This window comes from Mustelus asterias, chromosome 5, assembly GCF_964213995.1.
Source record: "Mustelus asterias chromosome 5, sMusAst1.hap1.1, whole genome shotgun sequence".
Lineage (NCBI taxonomy): Eukaryota > Metazoa > Chordata > Chondrichthyes > Carcharhiniformes > Triakidae > Mustelus > Mustelus asterias.
Genome location: NC_135805.1, coordinates 69516445 through 69537437, shown reverse-complemented (window position 1 = coordinate 69537437; position 20993 = coordinate 69516445). Strand labels below are relative to the sequence as shown.

Genomic DNA, 20993 nt, shown 5'->3' with positions numbered 1-20993 from the left:
AGGAAGGTCCATTCAAAAGTCTGTTGGCAGCAGGGAAGAAGATGTTCTTGAGTTGGTTAGTATGTGTCCTCAGACTTTATATCAGAAATCTATCACTCTCAGATTTAAACTGAACCTGGTATCACCTCTCATTTGTGGAAGAGAGTACCAGACATTTACCCTTTTCATCAGGAAGTCTTTCCTATCCTCACTCCTGAAAGGGTGTCTCTAATTCTTAGGCTGCGTCCTAAATTTCTCTACCAGTGGAAATAGTTCCTCTCTCTCTACCCTATTACATCCCTTTGGGAGTCAGTTAGCTCAGTTGGCTGGACGGATGGTTCGTGATGCAGAGCGATGCCAACAACACGGGTTCAGTTCCCATACTGGCTGAGATTATCCATGAAGGCCCCACCTTCTCATCCTTACCCCTTGCCTCAGGTGTGGTGATCCTCAGGTTAAATCACCACCAATCACCTCTCGCCTTCAAAGGGGAGAGCAGCCTATGGTCCTCTGGGACTTTGGCGACTTTCATTTCATTAGCTCCCCTTATGGTCATGTAAACTTTTGATCAATTCACCTCTTAACCTTCTCAATTCTAGGATTTATAATCTTGGTTTGTGAATTTTCTCCTTATAGTTTAAGACTTGGAGTCCACATATCAAATGAGTAGATCAATGCTGCACCTCTTCAAAGATTAATATTCCTTCATAATGTGTAGTGCTCAGAATGAACAGATATTCAAGGTGTGATCAACAGCGGGGAGCTGAGGGCCTGGTGGTATTATCGCTAGACTATTAATTCAGAAACTCAGCTAATGTTCTGGGGACACAGGTTCAAATCCCACCATGGCAGATGGTGGAATTTAAAGTTTAAGCTTTATTTATTAGTGTCACAAATAGGCTTACATTAACACTACAATGAAGTTACTGTGCAAATCCCCGGTCGCCACACTCCGGCGCCTGTCCGGGTACACTAAGGGAGAATTTAGCATGGCCAATTGACCCAACCAGCACGTCTTTCAAACTATGGGAGGAAACTGGAGCACCCGGAGGAAGCCCATGCAGATACGGGAAGAACATATGGACTCCGCACAGACAGTGACTTAAGCCGGGAATCGAACCCGGGTCCCTACTAACCACTGTGCCACCATGCACAGAATTTGAATTCAATGTAAAAAAAATCTTGAATTAAAAATCTACTGATAACCATGAAACCATTGTCGGTTGTCGGAAAACCCCATCTGGTTCACTAATATACTTTCGGGAAGGAAATCTGCCGCCCTTACCCAGTCTGGCCTACATGTGACTCCAGAGCCACAGCAATGTTAGGAGAGCGAGAAGGGGTCATGAGAAGGCCTTGGCGGGTAAGATTAAGGAGAATCCCAAGGCTTTCTACAAATATGTCAAGAGTAAAAGGATGAGATGTGAAGGCATAGGACCCTTAAAAGGTGAAGGGGGAAAAGTTTGTGCGGAACCGTTAGAAATGGCGGAGCTGCTTAATGAATACTTTACCTCGGTATTCACGGTGGAAAGGGATCTGGGTGGTTGTACTGCTGGTTTGCGGTGGACAGAAAGGATCGAGCATGTGGACATAAAGAAAGAGGATGTGTTGGAACTATTGAATGGCATCAAGGTTGGTAAGTCGCCGGGACCGGATGGGATGTACCCCAGGTTACTGTGGGAGGCGAGGGAGGAGATTGCGGAGCCTTTGGCGATGATCTTTGCATCGTCGATGGAGACGGGAGAGGTTCCGGAGGATTGGAGGATTGCAGATGTGGTCCCTATATTCAAGAAAGGGAACAGGGACAGCTCGAGAAATTACCGACCGGTGAGTCTAACCTCAGTGGTTGGTAAGTTGATGGAGAGGATCCTGAGAGACAGGATTTATGATCATCTAGAGAAGTTTAGTATGATCAAAAGTAGTCAGCACGGCTTTGTCAAGGGCAGGTCGTGCCTTACGAGCCTGGTTGAGTTCTTTGAAAATGTGACCAAACACATTGACGAAGGAAGAGCGGTGGATGTGGTCTATATGGACTTCAGCAAGGCGTTCGATAAGGTCCCCCATGCAAGACTTCTTGAGAAAGTGAGAGGGCATGGGATCCAAGGGGCTGTTGCCTTGTGGATCCAGAACTGGCTTGCCTGCAGAAGGCAGAGAGTGGCTGTGGAGGGGTCTTTCTCTGCATGGAGGTCAGTGACCAGTGGAGTGCCCCAGGGATCTGTTCTGGGACCCTTGCTGTTTGTCATTTTCATAAATGACCTGGATGAGGAAGTGGAGGGATGGGTTGGTAAGTTTGCTGACGACACCAAGGTAGGTGGTGTTGTGGATAGTTTGGAGGGATGTCAGAAGTTGCAGCGAGACATAGATAGAATGCAAGACTGGGCGGAGAAGTGGCAGATGGACTTCAACCCGGATAAGTGTGTGGTGATCCATTTTGGCAGATCCAATGGGATGAAGCAGCAGTATAATATGAAGGGTACCATTCTTAGCAGTGTAGAGGATCAGAAGGACCTTGGGGTCCGGGTCCATAGGACTCTTAAATCGGCCTCGCAGGTGGAGGATGCGGTCAAGAAGGCGTACGGCGTACTGGCCTTCATTAATCGAGGGATTGAGTTTAGGAGTCGGGAGATAATGCTGCAGCTTTATAGGACCCTGGTTAGACCCCACTTGGAGTACTGCGCGCAGTTCTGGTCACCTCATTACAGGAAAGATGTTGAAGCCATTGAAAGGGTGCAGAGGAGATTTACAAGGATGTTGCCTGGATTGGGGGGCATGCCTTATGAGGATAGGTTGAGGGAGCTTGATCTCTTCTCCCTGGAGAGACGAAGGATGAGAGGTGACCTGATAGAGGTTTACAAGATGTTGAGAGGTCTGGATAGGGTAGACTCTCAGAGGCTATTTCCAAGGGCTGAAATGGTTGCTACGAGAGGACACAGGTTTAAGGTGCTGGGGGGTAGGTACAGAGGAGATGTCAGGGGTAAGTTTTTCACTCAGAGGGTGGTGGGTGAGTGGAATCGGCTGACGTCGGTGGTGGTGGAGGCAAACTCGTTGGGGTCTTTTAAGAGACTTCTGGATGAGTACATGGGATTTAATGGGATTGAGGGCTATAGATAGGCCTAGAGGTGGGGATGTGATCGGCGCAACTTGTGGGCCGAAGGGCCTGTTTGTGCTGTGGCTTTCTATGTTCTATATGTTCTAATGTGGTTGACTCTCAACTGTCCTACAAGGGCAACTAGGGATGGGCAATAAATGCAGGCCAACCAGTGATGCTCATGTCCTTCAATGAATAATAATAAAGCATCCCCTTTGGAGAAATGGTGCAAGCAGTGACAGCAGTTTGTGTGTTTCCATGTTAACTTAGTTATTAATTATTTCCAATAGTGTATGAAGTTACTGAAAATAATTTTGATTTATTCAGCTAATTAGCCTTTCACAATGCTATGTTTATAACACATATATTCCTATAAAGAGGTTCTTTTCTAAGTTGTGATCCTTCAAAGTGTCCTGTTTTCAATGGTAGCCAAGCTCCCCCTATTTTTCCAATTAAATGTTTTTCTTTCTCTCTCTATAGATCACTCAAGCTCAAGTGGCATCTCATCCTTCAAACCAAACAGATCTCAGATCACAATCCCCACAGCCCATGTCATGCCTTCCACCTCCAACTCCTCACCATCTAGACCGAGACAACAGGACGGAGCCAGCTGTGGTAAATGTAATATGTCCCTGACACTGCTCAGCAAGTCAAAAACCTTTTCCACACCAAAAACCGCTTTAGACATGAAGGACCCCAGACCCATCAGGAGATGGTCATCCCTCTCCAGACTGATCGATGCAGTGAAGTGTAACCCTGAGTGTGGGGCCACTGGGAATGCGGATTCTGTAAACAGTATGACAGATCTATCGAACTGCAAAATGGAGCCATGTACTTGTGGAGTAAATGAGCCGCGCAGTTTTACATGTCACGGTATGGAACATTTGAGAGCTGACAACACAAAGCGTTGGGGCACATGTACCAAAGAGCCCACCCAGAACCAGTCTCCAATTTCTGTTGGGCAATACAAATTTGAGAATTTTTACAAAGGTGCTGGGGACTCTTCTTTTCCAACCACTCTACCCAGCAAAAATCACGTAGATTTAACATTCAGTGCCTTAGGTGTCACCAAACCAATCTCTGCTGACTGGGAGGCTTCTGGACAAAGACACAGTTTTATGTCGATGAACCACCAGCCTGTTGGTGGGGCAACAGCACCATTGTCCTTGCGGACTCAACTGTGGCTGAGCGACCAGGTGCAAACCAATTCTCTTGACTTCAGACCGGCTGAAAAATCATGTGATTGTCAACACAAACAACAGCTGAGACAGGAAACCAACCAAACAGAGGTAAGCATGAGAAAGAATGTACCTCCTTTATCCTAACAGTAGGTCAGGGCTATATTCAAACCATACTAATGATTAAACAGTCATCATCAGGAATTTATGTGTCAGAGGCGTTTCTTGTGCTAAAAAAGGATTCATAATGCAGTGGCCCACCTGTTCACAGAGTACACAGTTCAGTAATTGTAAAGGTGGCAGCAAATAGAAGCAGTTCGTCAAAACTCCCTTTGACAACTTTGCTATTACTCAGCTCATTTGTGGGCCAGACGCAGTAGGAGAATATTTTTATAAGTTCTCCCAGTAATTGCACACTGAAAAGAAATCAAAGCAATCTTGTTAGCCTTTGACTAGGTGACTAATGATCACCCTCTTACCTGGTATTATGGATAAGCTGCTCCGGGGGCAGAGAGGACCTTGATTTGGGATATTTTGTTATTGGAAATAGAAAAGGGAACCAAGGAAACTATTCTGCAAGACACTTTAGCATTTTTGTGTGCAGAGGTTGTTGGGCGATGAGCATCAGTAAAACAATCATTTCATCACTGATTGGTGCCAAAAATGTTTTCAGTTTTCACCACTCCTTTCATAGAGGTTAATACACACTGACATACAGTTCTACTGGTGAAAACCCAGCTCTCCGGTAACTTCTCCACATGGTTTGATTGATGGGGTTGAGACTGTCCAGTGAGTGATCACAGGCTACTCATCTGTGAAGAGCATCTCAAGATAGCTTGTTCCTGCCCTCACTTGAATGTAACTTTGAACTGAGGTCGCTCAGGATTGGGAATCTCGGCTGAGTTCCTTCCATCGCCCGAGGGTCCTGAAGCCAAGCATACTGCCCTTACCACAGCTTGAGATCAGCTTCAGCTCAGTGAGCTAATGCCCATCATCTATCCAGAAACGTTTAAGAATCTGTACGGTTCAGTAACTTCACCATGTGGTGCATTTATGCACAGACACACTGGGGAGCTACACATTTGTTTGAAAAAAACTGTGTAGTGTTCAAAACAACTGATGAATGGTTGTTCCAGCATCCAATCCTTCTAAGAACTGCCTGACGCAGTAAACATCTCAATATCATTTAATTTTAGTTTATGTTTTGCGACTGGATCTTACTTTATTAATGACCATTAATAAAGTACAATATATACAACAATGGAAATCTGTAACCTGCTTGGGTTAAACCAGAAGTCAAAAACAAAACTTGAGTATTTTGTTCAAATTGAAAATTCCACCTAAAGCTATCAGCAACGTAGATGGACAAGAGAGAGAGAGTTGGTCAGCAATAATCTATTCGACTGTATAAAGATTTGAAGGATTTGGGCCAGATTGTAGCTACTGAGGTGGCAGCTCAAGTCAAGGAATTTTCCAACTTGGCAGACTCACCTCGGGTTAGAATATCCAAATTGTGCAATTTTCACTTCGGGGAGGTGGGTGTGGGATAGAGTCAGGCCCACTGACCCCAGTAGCAGATCTGAGATGGCCACGGGGATGGGCAAGTGCTGAGGCCAGCTGATTACAAGGCCCGCTTTAGTTTTCTGGCTCTCCCAGTTGTAATGAAAGCAGTTCGCTTGCTCTGATGGAGTCATCCAGACTTGAAACGTTAGCTCTATTCTCTCTCCACAGATGCTGTTAAACCTGCTGAGATTTTCAAGCACTTTCTGTTTTTGGCTCTCTAGCCCTCAGCCACTCCCCATGGCCCCTCATACCCTCGATGTCATATCAATGCCAACCCCTGCCTCCCAGCCACTCTCCATAACCCCTCATCATCTCCATGCCAACGAGCTATATAATAATAATGCCTAGGTTTCCATCTCTCCTTATTAGGCATGCTTAGTTCAGAACCCATACCAATAAAAGCCTGAACATGTTCGGGATTCTGTTTGAACAAATGAATTGTTGACTTTGCTTGATTGACATTTTGAAGTGGTTATAATCAGTTGTTTTTTCTGTGATCTGTTTTGGCAATGTCTCGAGTTTATTTGGAAAAGGTTAAGAAATGTGAAATATTTGAATTCTCTGCTATTGATATTTTATAATGTCCTGTCTGATTGACACTTTTATGGGGTTACAAGAAAAGCAGTTTTGTTTTCGAAGAACATTTTGATTTGATTTTTATTGTCACATGTATTGGGTTATAGTGAAAAGTGTTGTTTCTTGCACGCTACACAATCAAAACATACCGTTCATTGAGTACATAGGGAGAAGGGAAGGATAGGTTACAGGATATAGTGTTGCAGTTACAGATAGGGTGAAGCGAAAGACTAGCTTAATATAAAATAGGACTATTCAAAAGTCTGATGACAGCAGGGAAGAAGCTGTTCTTGAGTCTGTTGGTATGTGTTTTCAGACTCTTGTATCTCTTCCCTGATGGAAGAAGGTGGAAGAGAGTACGTCCGGGGTGCGTGGGGGCCTTGATTATGCTGGCTGTGTTTCCAAGGCAACGGGAAGTTAGAGTCAATGGATGGGAGTCTGGTTTGCGTGATGTTTTTTTCCCCATCAGTGTTTCCACACTTGCCATTGTTATTATATGGTTCATTAGTTATGTACATAGTGCCTACTGGTTGAATGGGCATGGAAGGTGCATGAGTTACGATTGAGTTAGCTTAAAGAGAGAGTATGAAGGCCTATGGGGAGTAGCTGGGTGGAGACATGAGTTGGCATTGGGTTGGTACAGGAGTATGAGAGGCCATGGGGACTGGCTGCAGCATATGAGTTGATCTTGAGTTGGCATTGCGGAGTATAAGGAGCCATGGTGAGTTGCTGAGAGTCATAAATTGGCATTTAGCCGGAGTGGAAGATTTGAGGGATCATGGGGAGCAGATGGGGGCATGGGTAAGATTTTTTGAAGTTGCATTTCAAAAGGTTTCAAAATCCAGGCGCGGGGGTTTGTGACTCCTCTGAGGGTCTGTGAACTATGGGTCATGGAGAAGTTGGCCTGACTCCATGAAAATTGAGCGGAGCTGGCAGATGCTTACTCGCACAATGGAGCCAGTCAGGTTGGGATTGCAGGATGTGGCCTCACCATCCACAGCCTTATCCTGCGTCGGTGAAAATGACTGCTGCCAGGAAGGCGGTGAGAATCCTGGAATCAGGCCCCACCTGCCATTTTTAAATGACTCTGGAGTTGTCCCTACTGTGAAAATACTACCTCATGTGTCCGGTCTAGTTTGCATTACAGTTTAGCGTGGCAGAAGCAATCATTATTATCTGTCCTCCAAGGATAGTCAATGAAGGTGCAACCATTGTAAAACTACAGGGAGCACTGCTGTTGCACATTTATCTGTTAAGTGATTAATAAATCCATTTGCCAGATAATAGCTTAAGCTAGTATTTTTTTACAGCATTCTAGGTTCAGACAGAACCCACAAGTACCTGTAATGTAACTATAATGCTACGTCCAGTTAAGAATGTTCAATTCCTGGACTTGCTACAAATGATGTAGACATTAGATAGGTAAAGGCGCTATTCTTGTCATAGGGGTTCTGTGCTCAGCTGTTCAAGGGCTCTGAGACACTAAATCTGAAAAAAAAATCTGATGTATTAGTTCCACAAAAAACGGGGAGAAAACAAATTAAAATTGGATCTCCCAGTGGTCAGACCCACAGGCAACAAAGTGAATTATTGTCAGCACCACGAGTGCAGGGTGAATCTGCTCTCAGCACTCTTCATCTTCCCGCTTGTTTATATCACACAGATGAGCAACAAGCAGGATGATGAAGAGAGCAGATCTAAGATAACTTACTAAAATTAGAATGATGAATGATGCAAATTTTAAAGTTGAACAGGAATGAGATTGCTACAAAATATTCCAGAGCGAATCAGGTGACATCCATGTGAAAGCACGTCGCCATCTGTTCCTAATTGTGACATTATTTCTGTGAAATGTGAAAAAGCTATGTAGTATGATATAAATAACATTGTCATAGAAACCACAGCGATCATTTAAAAGACAAAAAGGAGCACATACAAATGGACAAATTGTTCACTGCGGTGGGCAGTGAGAATTCTCTTGTTCAGCGGGTCTGCTTATTAAATAAATATCAACTTCTCGCACATTAAGTAGCTGTCATAATGAAAGCACAGTGAGATCCATTTATCAAATATGTTTTGTCGGAAGAACACACCACAGCCTCAGCCGCTGTTCAAGCTTAGTGTTTTCAATGATCTCACCAGGAACTGCAGGCTCAGTAAAAATATTCACAGAAATAAACAGAGGCAGGCAAAGTGAATCATTCCGGGGCTGAACGACGCAGTTAACTTATTGTAGCCGCTGCTGGTGCCAGCTCTCCAACTGGAGCGCACAAAAGCCGTTTTCAGCTTTCGACTTCCATCTGAAATGGATGGTTGGCTCGACAGAGCAGGCGCACTGCCCGCCTGCATCGGAGGGCTGAGCTGTTTGATGGCTGGGAGGTGCCAGGTTGGTACCTCGCTGCAGTCTGCTGGCTGGAACCCACCTGCCTCCCACACTGGGCCGGTCTGTGGGCTGAGGGGGTGGAAGGGAAGAGAGAGGCAAGAGGGCGCTCCATAAAAATTAAAAATACCAGAAGTTCATTTGGAATACTGTTGAGTGTCAGTAATGAACATATTAATCTGCATATAAAACTGCTCTGTCAGTATTTAATGGCAATTTTATTAGGTTGATATATTTGGTAAATTTCTGGGCATAACGCATATTGATGAGCTTATTGCTGACTTAAGCGTGTATAATTACAACCTAGTAAACTGTCCTTTATAATATTTTGCTTTGTTTCCCATTGTAGAAATAGGACACATTGAAAATGACATGCAAACCATTTTTGTATGATTTTATTCTGTTCATGTACAAAGTGCAGCCATTTTTCCTAACAGGAAATAACTCAGGAATAAACATAAATCTCTGCGGTTACCTCTCGATCACTGTTATATCATCTTGAATATAGTCACATGGATGGTAGGTTCAATTAACAAAGACTGAACTTACTGGATTGTGTCACCATCTCGATTTTGGCCTGAATTCCAGGTCGGGAACCTGGAATTGGCTATGAAGTTGTGTCAGTTGCAAACTTCGTGGGGGCAGTTGATTACAAAGTCATCTCTGTGACCCCTGTCCAATAGTCCTGGTGTACAGAGTAGGTAGGCAGAAGGCTCAATAAAAGGAGTGGCGGCACAGTGGTTAGCACTGCTGCCTCAAAGCGCCAGGGACCCGGGTTCAATTCCGGCCTCTGGTTACTGTCTGTGTGGGGTTTGCACATTTTTCTCATGTCTGCATGGGTTTCCTCCGGGTGCTCCGGTTTCCTCCCACAGTCCAAAGATGTGCAGGTTAGGTTGATTGGCCATGATAAATTGCCCCTTAGTGTCGGGGGGATTAGCAAGGTAAATGCATGGGGTAACGGAGATAGGGCCTGGGTGGGATTGTTGTCAGTGCAGGCTCGATGGGACAAATGACCTTCTTCTGCACTGTAGGTATTCTATGGTAGCCCCAACTGGAGAGATGGGAGCCATTAAGGCAAGTAGGAACCCACAAGGGTGCCCAAATCAGGGGCTTAAGAGAGAAAAGTAAGGAAATTAATATCTGCAGAGAAAAAATACTGAAAGAATATAATCTGACAAATCCATGCCACACACTAAGGTTCTGCAGAGATGGTTTAGCTATGACTTTCCAAAAATTCCTTGGATTTGGAAAGAGTCCCATGAGATTGGAAGTTGGCAAATATTAAGCTGCTTTTTAAGAAAGAAGGAGGAGAGAAAATCATAAACTATGGACCAGTTAACCTAAAATTAGTTATTGGGAAAATGCTGGCATTAATTATTAAGGAAGTCTTAACAATGCACTTAGAAAAGCATAGTATGTTTAGAACCTGGGAAATGGAAATCCAGTTTGACAAATTTATTACATGTTTTTGAGGATGTAATGAGGAGGGTATATAAAGCGGAACCAGTAGACCTGGATTTGCTGAAGGTATTCGATAAGGTGCTACATAAAAGGTTAATAGACAAGATATGAGCTTAAGAAGTAATATATTAAAATAGACAGCAGATTGGTTAATGGATAGAAAGCAGAGTGTGGGCATAAATGGCAGGCAATAAATTGTGGTGTGCCCGCAAGGATCATTGCTGGATACTCTGATATTTACAATCTACATTAACGACATAGATGAGGAGACAGAGAGTAGTATATCTAAATGTGTTGATGATGTCAAGCTAGTTAGAAAGGTAAGTAGTGGGATTTTCTAGTCTCAGCCACTGTGGGAATTGACGCAGGCGGGATGGAACATTTGACAGAGCAGTTTACTTTGCATAGGAATTTGAACACAGAAAGGTTACATAGAGATATAGACAAATTAGGTGAGTGGGCAACAAGATGGCTTATGGACTATGATGTGGGGGAGTGTGAAGTTTTTCACTTTGGTTGTAATAGTAGAAAAGCAGAATATTTTTTTCAAGGTGTGAAACTTGCAAGTGTTGATGTTCAGAGAGTCTTGGGTGGAACACAAAGTTTGCATGTAAATGCAGCAACCAGTTAGGAAAACAAATGGCATGTTGGCCTTAATTACAAGGGGATTTGAGTACAATAATATAGGAGTTTTGCCACAATTGTACACATTGGAATGTCCTGTGCATTGGTCTCCACATTTTAGAAAGAATATAGTTGTATTGGAGACAGTACAGTGAAGATTCATTAAATTTATCTCTGGGATGAGGGGGGTTGTCCTATGATATGAGACTGAGTAAATTGGGCATATAGTCTCTGGATTTGGAAGAATGAGAGGAGTTTGATAGGGTGGACACTGAGGGGACGATGTTACCATCTTATCCCGTCAGTCGATAGGAGGAGCGAGCTGGTAAGATCGCGAGAGAGCCGAAAAATCAGGTTCGCACCTGATTTCTTGCCTCTCGCGATTTTACCAGTACTGGATATCTGGTGAGATCAGCCTTGTGCTCTGAAAAGGCACAAACTGATTGTGATATTTAAATTCTATTGCCTTTGCGGCTTTGCCAGTGAAGGTCATCACCGAAGAGCATCATGTATATTCCCCATTAACCTGAATCTGTCGTGATGGCCTCATCTGTAGGACTGGAGGCCATTGAGGCCCCCCCCCCGGGGAGGTCAGTGCCAGGGTGCCTGTCACCCTGGCACTACCCACAGGGGCACCCAGGGGAAGGGGTGGGGTGGGGGGTGCGATCAGCTGCAGAGGCCAGCTATAGCTGAGGGAAGGCGACTGACATCTCTCTGTAATAACACAGAACATAGAGATCTGCACATGTATAATGGCGCCCTCTGTGGCAAGCTGCCAGCTTTCAGGCGAGCTTAGGCCCTGCCCCATCCCCTTGCTGCCGGGAAACAGATCTTGCTTCATTTTGTTTCCTCGAAGTGAGGTAAGATTTGATTTTTAACTCGTCCAAAAACGCAGCACAATTCTCTCCCGTTTTCACGCGCATTCGGCACTTAGAAATTCTCTGGTAAGATCTGAGAGATTGTTTCTGCTGGTCGGGAAATCTAACACATGAGGGCACAGTCTCAGGATAAGGGATTGATCAGTTAGGACTGAGATGAGGAGAAATTATTTCACTCAGTCTTTGGAATTCTCTACTGCAGAGGGTTCCAGATGTTCCACCATTGAATACATTTAAGGCTGGGATTGAAAGACGCTTGGTCTCTCAGGAAAGTCAGGGATATGGGGGGGTGGGTGGGAAAATGTAGTTGAAGCCCAAGGTCAACCATGATCATATTGAGCAGGTTCGATAGACCATGTGGTCTACTCCTGCTCCTATTTCTTGTTTGTTCTGAAGCATTGAGGAAAAAATAAAAACAACACATGCCATAGCTGTCAGGATATTAGTGCGGAGGAGAAACTCCATTAGGGTGAATTGGAGGTTCCCCCCCACCCCCTCCCCCCCCCGCACCCTACTTCCCCAGGTCTGCTGCTCGGATCTTGCCTCCAGTTAGAGGCTGGCTGGACTCCAGTTTCACGGGGGGGGGGGGGGGGGTGGGGGGGGGCATCTGCTGTCAGGAAGATCATGCAGTGCCTTCGACATTCCCCAAATTGTTCCACTGATGCGCTATCAATAAGGCGAAAGACTACCGATATGCCAATATACTAAACTAATGGACCTGTTTGGTTACCCACTGCTGCTGGGCGGGTAGCCTCTGTCATGTTGACCTCACCTCCAGCAAGATTGCTTGGAGGTGGGAGCATGTTAAATAGCTGAGCCGATGTGCTATTTTGCAACTTTGCTCCCATTCTCACCTCTTAACCCATCTCTGTGGGTTACAATCATGAATACAGGGGAGCACGTGTTTCCTAAGATGAAACAATTTATTGATAAGAAATACCGGAGTTAAAAGAGTGAAATTTTGTACATTGGTTGTATCTAAACTCTAGTTGTTCAGGGGAATTTAACATGGTGACAAATGCTCCATCTGTTGTGGTTAGAACTTTCTGAACATAAGTTTAAAAATGTTAATCTTTTTGTAAGTGTGAAGTGATGATATCATGTAGACACACATGACCAGTGTTGACAGACCTTGGAAAACATTGTACAGACACTAGTACCTGTTACAAATTTGAATAGGATAATCCCTCAACATCTCCCAGTCCTCAAATTTGGAGATACAGCTTGCATATGGTGAGCATTGGTCATTTCTGCATTGGAAAATAACAGGTTTACTTCCCATGCTTTCCCAATGCTCATTTGCAGCATGTAAAGCATCTTGCCACAGGTAAGGACTCCAAAATCTATTCTTGTTAACTCCCAAACATAAAGCCTTAACCTGCACCCTCCAGTGTTGACACAGAGACTTTCCACTTCCCTATCAGCAGTGCCACCAGTTATGGAAGACCAGACTTTGGCAATAGTGCTCTAAAATAAATGAAGTATCAAAATTCAATGAAGCTGTGTTAAAGGCCATCTCCTCCAGAGATAGCAGCCATAAAGGGCAAACATAAATGCTGCTTGCCTACATAGGCTATAATCCACCAGATGCTGTGCCTTTTCCACTTATCAACACAAGTCTGCTAGCCAGGAACAAATTTACAAAATGCAAGTTGTAAGTAAGTTCACAAGTGTAATTGTGCAACTGCTATTACTTTGTTTCTCTGGTGCTAAGGAATTTACCCTACAATGTAAAAACGGGTGATTTCACAACACCCCAGAACTCCACAGCATCTTTGGTATTCACTTTGTGTAGTAATTCTACAATATAGAACACAAGGACCAAAATTTGATGTGTAAAGTTTGGGCGCAAACCCAAACTGGAAGTGTGTAAAAATGCATGAGAAGATGTCAGCCGCGTGTCCCGATGTTAACGCACCCTCCTGCGATATTTCAGTTGAAAGCGCACCCGCTGACAATCAAGAAGCTAATTTAAATTAATCAAACACCAAATGAGTGTGGCGACTCGGGGATTTTCACTGTAACTTCGTTGCAGTGTTAATTTAAGCCTAATAAATAAACTTTAAACATTTTAGCTGCAACTTTGATCCAGTATGGGATGAAAGAATCATAGAATCCCTACAATGCAGAAGGAGGCCATTTTGACCATCGAGTCTGCACCAACCACAATCTCACCGAGGCCCTATTCCCGTAACCCCACATATTTACCTGTAAATCGCCTGACACTAGGGCCAATTTAGCATGGCCAATCAACCTAACTCGCGCATCTTTGGACTGTGAGAGTAATAATAGGAAACAAAGAAATGGCAGAGGAACTGAATAGTTACTTTGCGTCAGTCATCACGGTGGAAGACACCAGTGGGATTCCAGAACTCCAGGAGAATCCGGGGGCACAGGTGAGTGTAGTGGCCATCACTAAGGAGAAGGTTCTGGGGAAACTGAAAGGTCTGAAGGTGGATAAGTCACCTGGACCGGATGGACTACATCCCAGGGTTCTAAAAGAGATAGCTAAGGAAATTGTGGAGGCATTGGTGGTGATCTTTCAGGAATCACTGGAGGCAGGGAGGGTACCAGAGACTGGAAAGTAGTGAATGTGACACCACTGTTTAAGAAGGGAGGGAGGCAGCAGAAGGGAAATTATAGGCTGGTTAGCCTGACTTTGGTCATTGGCAAGATTTTAGAGTCCATTATTAAAGATGAGATCGCAGAATACTTGGGAGCGCATGATAAAATAGGACTGAGTATGGCTTTATCAAGGGGAGGTCATGTCTGAAAAATCTGTTAGAGTTCTTTGAGGAGGTAATAAGGAAGTTAGATAAAGGAGAACCAGTGGACATGATTTATTTAGATTTCCAGAAGGCCTTTGACAAGGTGCCGCATAGGAGACTGTTAAATAAGTTAAGTGCCCATGGGTAAGATCCTGGAATGGATGGAGGACTGGCTGATTGGCAGAAGGCAGAGAGTGGGGATAAAGGGGTCTTTCTCAGGATGGCAGCCGGTGACTAGTGGTGTGCCTCAGGGGTTAGGGCTGGGACCACAACTTTTCACAATATACATTAACGATTTGGAGGAAGGAGCTGAAGGCACTGTTGCTAAGTTTGCAGATGATATAAAGATATGTAAAGGGACAGGTAGTATTGAGGAAGTAGGGGGTCTGCAGAAGGATTCGGACAGGTTAGGAGAGTGGGCAAATAAATAGCAGATGGAATACAATGTGGAAAAGTGTGAGGTTATGCACTTTGGAAGGAGGAATGGAGGCATAGACTATTTTCTAAATGGGAAAATGCTTAGGAAATCAGAAACACAAAGGGACTTGGGAGTCATTTTCAAGACTCTCTTAAGGTTAACGTGCAGGTTCAATCAGCAGTTAGAAAGGCAAATGCAATGTTAGCATTCATGTCAAGAGGGCTAGAATACAAGAGCAAGGATGTACTTCTGAAGCTGTATAAGGCTCTGGTCAGACCCCATTTGGAGCATTGTGAGTCAGTTTTGGGCCCTATATCTAAGAAAGGATGTGCTGGCCTTGGAAAGGGTCCAGAGGAGGTTCACAAGAATGATCCCTGGAATGAAGAGCTTGTCGTATGAGGAACGGTTGTGGACTCTGGGTCTGTACTTGTTGGAGTTTAGAAGGATGAGGGGGGATCTTATTGAAACTTACAGGATACTGCGAGGCCTGGATAGAGTGGACATGGAGAGGATGTTTCCACTAGTAGGAAAAACTAGAACCAGAAGGCACAACCTCAGGCTAAAGGGACGATCCTTTAAAACAGAGATGAGGAAGAATTTCTTCAGCCAGAGTGGTGAATCTGTAGAACTTTTTGCTGCAGAAGGCTGTGGAGACTAGGTCATTGAGTGTCTTTAAGACAGAGATAGATAGGTTCTTGATTACTAAGGGGATCAGGGGTTATGGGGAAAAGGCAGGAGAATGGGGATGAGAAAAAAAATCAGCCATGATTGAATGGCGGAGCAGACTCGATGGGCCGAGTGGCCTAATTCTGCTCCTATGACTTATGGTCTTATGGGAGGAAATCGGAGCACCCGGAGGGGACCCACGCAGACACAGGGAGAATGTGCAAACTCCACATAGACTGTGACCTGAGGCCGGAATTGAACCCGGATCCCTGGCGCTGTGAGGCAGCAGTGCTAACTACTGGGCCACTGTGCGGCCCCAGGTCAGGGCCAAAATAAAATTGACAAATTGTGCCGGGGGACTAAGGTGTGCGTATGATTATGCTGTCCAGACACTCGTGGCATAGTTCTAGCATCAATATTTATTTTTTTACAGCTCCCTGAGACAGCTCCGCACCGGCTGTATCTGCTGAGGGAGCACATTAAAAGTGCCAGCCTGCACCCTCCCTTTTCTCGGCACATGCCATCTTCCCCAGCCCTCTCCAGTAGCACTCGGCTTTTCACAGAGCTTTTTCACATTAATGGCCATCCAGAATGAAATTGAGCTCCGGGACCAACCACATCTGTGAACGTGTTTCACGCCTGTTTCTGGGCCCACCAAGTGCGCACGCCCGCGGGTGAGAAATTCAGGCCAAGGTAGCATTCCTTCATTCCTTCATTCATGACCTCGGAAAGCAATACAAACATTGGCCAGAATTGTCTGATTTTTTTTTTTCCAGAGTATAGTTTTGGGGTGGGGATAGTAGAGGCAGCCCATCAACTGGCTTTACCCACCATATTTTCAAACACTTCGTGAAAAAGAATGCAAGGGCCGGGTCCCATGGCATCATTCTGGCAGAAGGGGCTCTGATTGAGCCTGCCCCGCCAGCAACTTAGGCTTTTGAAAGGGCAGTGCCAGGAGGCGCTGCTGGGGGGAGGGCAGTGCCCGGGTACTCCCTGGGCATGACCCTCCTCCCCCAAGGGGCTGTACTCAGCTGTGTGCCTCCATTGGGTTCTGTTCTCCAGGTGCGTGTTGTGGGACGTGTGTCATGTGGGTACTTCGATGTGAATGGACGATGTCATGTGTGGGACAATAATCATATTTTAATTAATGCAAATGGAGATGCAAGCTTTTAAAGTCATGATCCCCATTACATCATTGGTGGGGCGGGGTGGGGGAGGACAATCGAGGGGGGAAATCCTGATGGTGTAAAGGTTATTTTGGGACTCCCCCTCGATTCTCTTGCCTCTTCTATCGTTCCCACCCCCTGAAAACATTGTTTTGTTGGGAGGGGTATACAGAAAATCCCCCCCCTCTATGAATACATAAAATAAACCTCATTGTATTACACTGTGAGTTTGATAAGGAGTTCATGGGTTAAAATCTTGAGTTTATTTTTGAAGGTATCACATCAGCTAAACAGTTTCCTCATAGAAGTGTCATTTTCATTGCATGCCAAGCGGGATTGTTCAGCATGTGTTACTGTGCAGTGCACTAAATTTAGTGAAGCAGGCACAAAGCTCGAGTTTTCCTGAATGTGATATTCTTGTGCCTTTTTAACCTGTTCAGACGAGACAATCAGTACAGACTCCAATACGCTTTGCTATGGGTTTGAATTGTCTTATTGTTGCACTGTTGGGGGAGCCCTGGCTTCAGATTATCACTACAGTTGAAGTCACAGCTTTTATGTCAAAGGCTTGACATAATTCTACCTCCATCTTATTATTTTGTGGCAACATGGACTAATATTAATTACAATTGGAGTTTATTTTCTGGTTGCCATTTACTCCAGACTGAATACAGAGTGGAAGGCGTTGTCTTCATTATACACGTTATTCACTATTACAGATGTGGTATGAAATCTGCACAGGAATAAATCTACCACTATCTTTGTCCCAAGTTATTTCACAAATGAGGAAAAACACGGTACAAGAGTGGACATTAATTAGTGTAGGGAGAAATTAAGAGAGGTGACCATCAGATTAAGTCTAGAAATTTTCTTCCGCCTTGACCGCTTGAATTTAATACTGATTTTCTGGACACCAAGTTTAGAAATTTCAGTAGAGTCCGATATCAGACAGTGTTTACTACTTTTAGATGTGTAATGTGTAATGTAGACATTGAATGTTGTACCTCACTAATGCCATTTTTAAACATTTCAGTGATCCACTTGGGCAAACACACACATCTGAATGATCCACTTATGATTTACAAATGAAATCCTGCTAATTATCGATTAGCTGATATCCATAAATTCTCTGATTGCATCTATTTTCGGTGGCGTTGCAAAAGAAAATAATTTGATGTGATTTTGGAAATATTGAGGATGTACCATGAAAATAATCATACGTTCAGAACAGCTTTTGAATCTCTTAAGTGGTTTGTCCAGACTGCAATTGGTACATTTGAAACACAGCAGTTATTGCAAAGGTCCTTGTAGACGTTGAATGTTGTGTTCTCAGATGTGTAGCGCAGTAAGTCTCGGATTAGTGGTCGCATTTTGATTGGATTTTTTCTTCCCAGATCTGAAAGCAATAGTAGCTGCACAAAGTCTTCAGGACATAGCAAGAATATACAGAATTCAGCAGAAGAAGACAAAATCACATCAGTTTAACAATAATAAACATTAATAACAACACAATGACAATTAGAAGGAAATTCAGGATCAGGCCGAAACCTCGGTTGTTTGCCAGATAATCCATTCCGTCTTTTGCTTTGCACCAGTTGACGTTGATAGTGGTGCTGTGAATTAAGTTGTATGTCTTGTAGAAACTATTGGTGCCTCTTTATTTTTGTTGCCTGACGCACCTATGTTCAGCATTTCAACTTTCCATCATCTTACTTTTCCACTTCCCTGTTGAATAAATAAATATTTCATGAGGATTTCTACTACTAAAATTCTACTATCACCTGATATCAGAGAAGGACATTAGACTTATTTATAACTAATAACTGCACTTCAAAATGGAACTTGCATTGCTTATTGTTTTAAAAATGTGGGTCATCTGTCCTGTTATCTTCTTCTGTGGCTCAATGTATCACTCTTATTAAATGACTTTTGTTATGTTAAATATGCTAATAAATACGGGTCACTGTTGTTGTTTATATCAGTTACACTTTGTTAAACATTTATTCATGGCAATCTTTCTCCTGGGTCAAATGAGCTTATGAATTGGAAGCCCTATTTAAATTTAAGCCCAGATCTACTGACTAATCTTCTTACATGAAATGTTTTTCTTGCTCTCTCTCTTTCTCTCTTTCTTCCTCCTCCCTCTGCCCAACACAACTCACCAAACAACATAATTAAGCACATTGGTATGAATTTAACCATTTGTAGGCTAAGCCTCCACTTGAGTTGCTTTTACTTTGGTGGAGAAATCTTACTGAGAGTGAAAGGTTAATGCTTTCCAGACACCGTTTCGCTTGCTACCATATAAAGTAATTTGGAAGGGCTGCTGCTCAGAGTGGAGGTACTTTTACTCTTCATGGGGAGTCGTCCAAAAAACAATTTTATACTTTATTTTTAAATGCGGATAGATGAAGACTTTGACCATTTAGGGTAAAGTGTAAAGCATTCTTGTAGTTGAGTAAATATGAAACATGCCATAATATGTAAAACATTCATTGTATGTCTGCTTTCCAATAATAATATAGCATAGCATTACTTAGGGTTTATATGCAAATATGGTGTTGTGTATGATTTAGTTTCTCTTCTCCCAGGTAATGAATGGATATGTTTTTCTGTAGTTCTGAATTTTTCAGGGTTACGTGCAAAACTCTGCAATGTTTCTTAGCACACTTAGTATTGTTAAACTTCTTACTGTGTTTACCCCAGTCCAACGCCGGCATCTCCACATCATGTTTCTTAGTCACAGCTCACAAAATCTCCCTCATATTTTCATAGAAAATATTAGATGCAGATTAACTCTGATTTCAAAAAAAAATCAAAGCTGCATTTTACTTCATCAAACCCTTTTATTATATTCCAGCGAGGTTTTTTAACAGTTGGTTATTTAACGAGAAAGGATTTTTGAACAAAACAGAGGCAATGTGTCACACACTATAAATTGGAGAGAGCAATATTTACTGTTCCATTAATGCTGCATATAAAGTAACATTCAATTTTTGTTGACATCAAGTGGGTTGAATATAAATCATCATTCATTGAGTATAATTATCAGCACTGTCTTTATATTGTAATTTTCAAAATAGAAATTGCAGTACATCCATTATTCCTTTTTAATCCCCAAAATTTTCCTCCTTCCTCATTAATGGTCTTTCCGAGTTTTATGGGTGCCAATAACTGTTTGGTTCCTTTCCCAGATTTATCAATCCGGAGAAGTCATGTTTATCAATGTCATGCCAAGACTGTTGGTGGCCTCACCCAATTTCCATACACACTCTCCTAGAAGGACAGCAGGGGACATAGACTAATGGCTTGAATCCAATTTGTCATCCTTTGTGATGTGGGCATCATAATGGCCTTTTTTCTAATCTAATGGTACCTCATCACTGTCCAGTTAGTGACTTTCTTGGAATAATTATAAATGTATCACAAATCTCTGTCCCAATCTCCTGTATCATTCTGTGAGAAATACTGTCTATTCCTGTGGATTTATTGCTTCTGTCCCATTTAAACCTGCAAGGACTTCTGTTTCATTTATATTGAATTTCCCTAGGTTAACTCCTTTGGGAAAGGCATGTGCTCATATCATCTCTTGTGAAAACATAAAGGAAGTTATCAATGGGAACATTCACTGTCTTCATTCTCTGCTTCGAATCTGCGTATATCTTTAATGACTCTCAACTCTTCTCTGACTGCCTTCATACTGTTAAATTTTTTTTGCCATTCTGATGTTTTTTCCCGCCTCTCCTTGCCCTGTTAGCTTATTTTTGCATAGTCTGATATTTAGCCTGTTGAGCCTTTTCTGTAGAATTTATAAAGGTCATTTTCTCTTGCTTTGTTTTGCATTTGTTTAAGATTTAGGTCTAGATTTGTATCACTTGGTCGGATGTGTGCAGTCAGGAGATTTCCTGGCTCGGTGAACTAGACCATTAAAAATGTCCACCTGCAGGTTGGATTTTCAGTTTGGGAAGTGGGGGAGGGGTGGTGGGCTGAAACAGGAGTTGGGACCTGGAGTGAATGCGTAAGCTGCAGGGTGTAGAGGTGGGCTGGGCCCAAGGCCTGCTTCTGTGCTCTGGCACTGTATTTAAATAAACAAAACCATTCTTCCAGCCCTCACCCATCACCACATCTCACCCTCATACATTCCCCATGCCCCATCCATGCTAAACCATGCCCACCACCCACCATCTATGACCCATGTGCTCCCTATGGCAATTTATTGTCCATCTCTCCACCCTTATGCCAACTTAG

General features: G+C 43.4%; 1 protein-coding gene across 3 annotated transcripts in view; it reads left to right on the top strand.

The window, feature by feature from the left end:
• Positions 1-20993, top strand: part of cep85l (centrosomal protein 85L) — a 257274-nt gene that overhangs the window by 112203 nt on the left and 124078 nt on the right. For all 3 annotated transcript variants that reach the window (XM_078212719.1, XM_078212718.1, XM_078212720.1), the window contains one exon: positions 3548-4356. In XM_078212719.1, coding sequence (XP_078068845.1) covers positions 3548-4356 — 809 coding nt within the window. The remainder of the gene's footprint in view (positions 1-3547; positions 4357-20993) is intronic.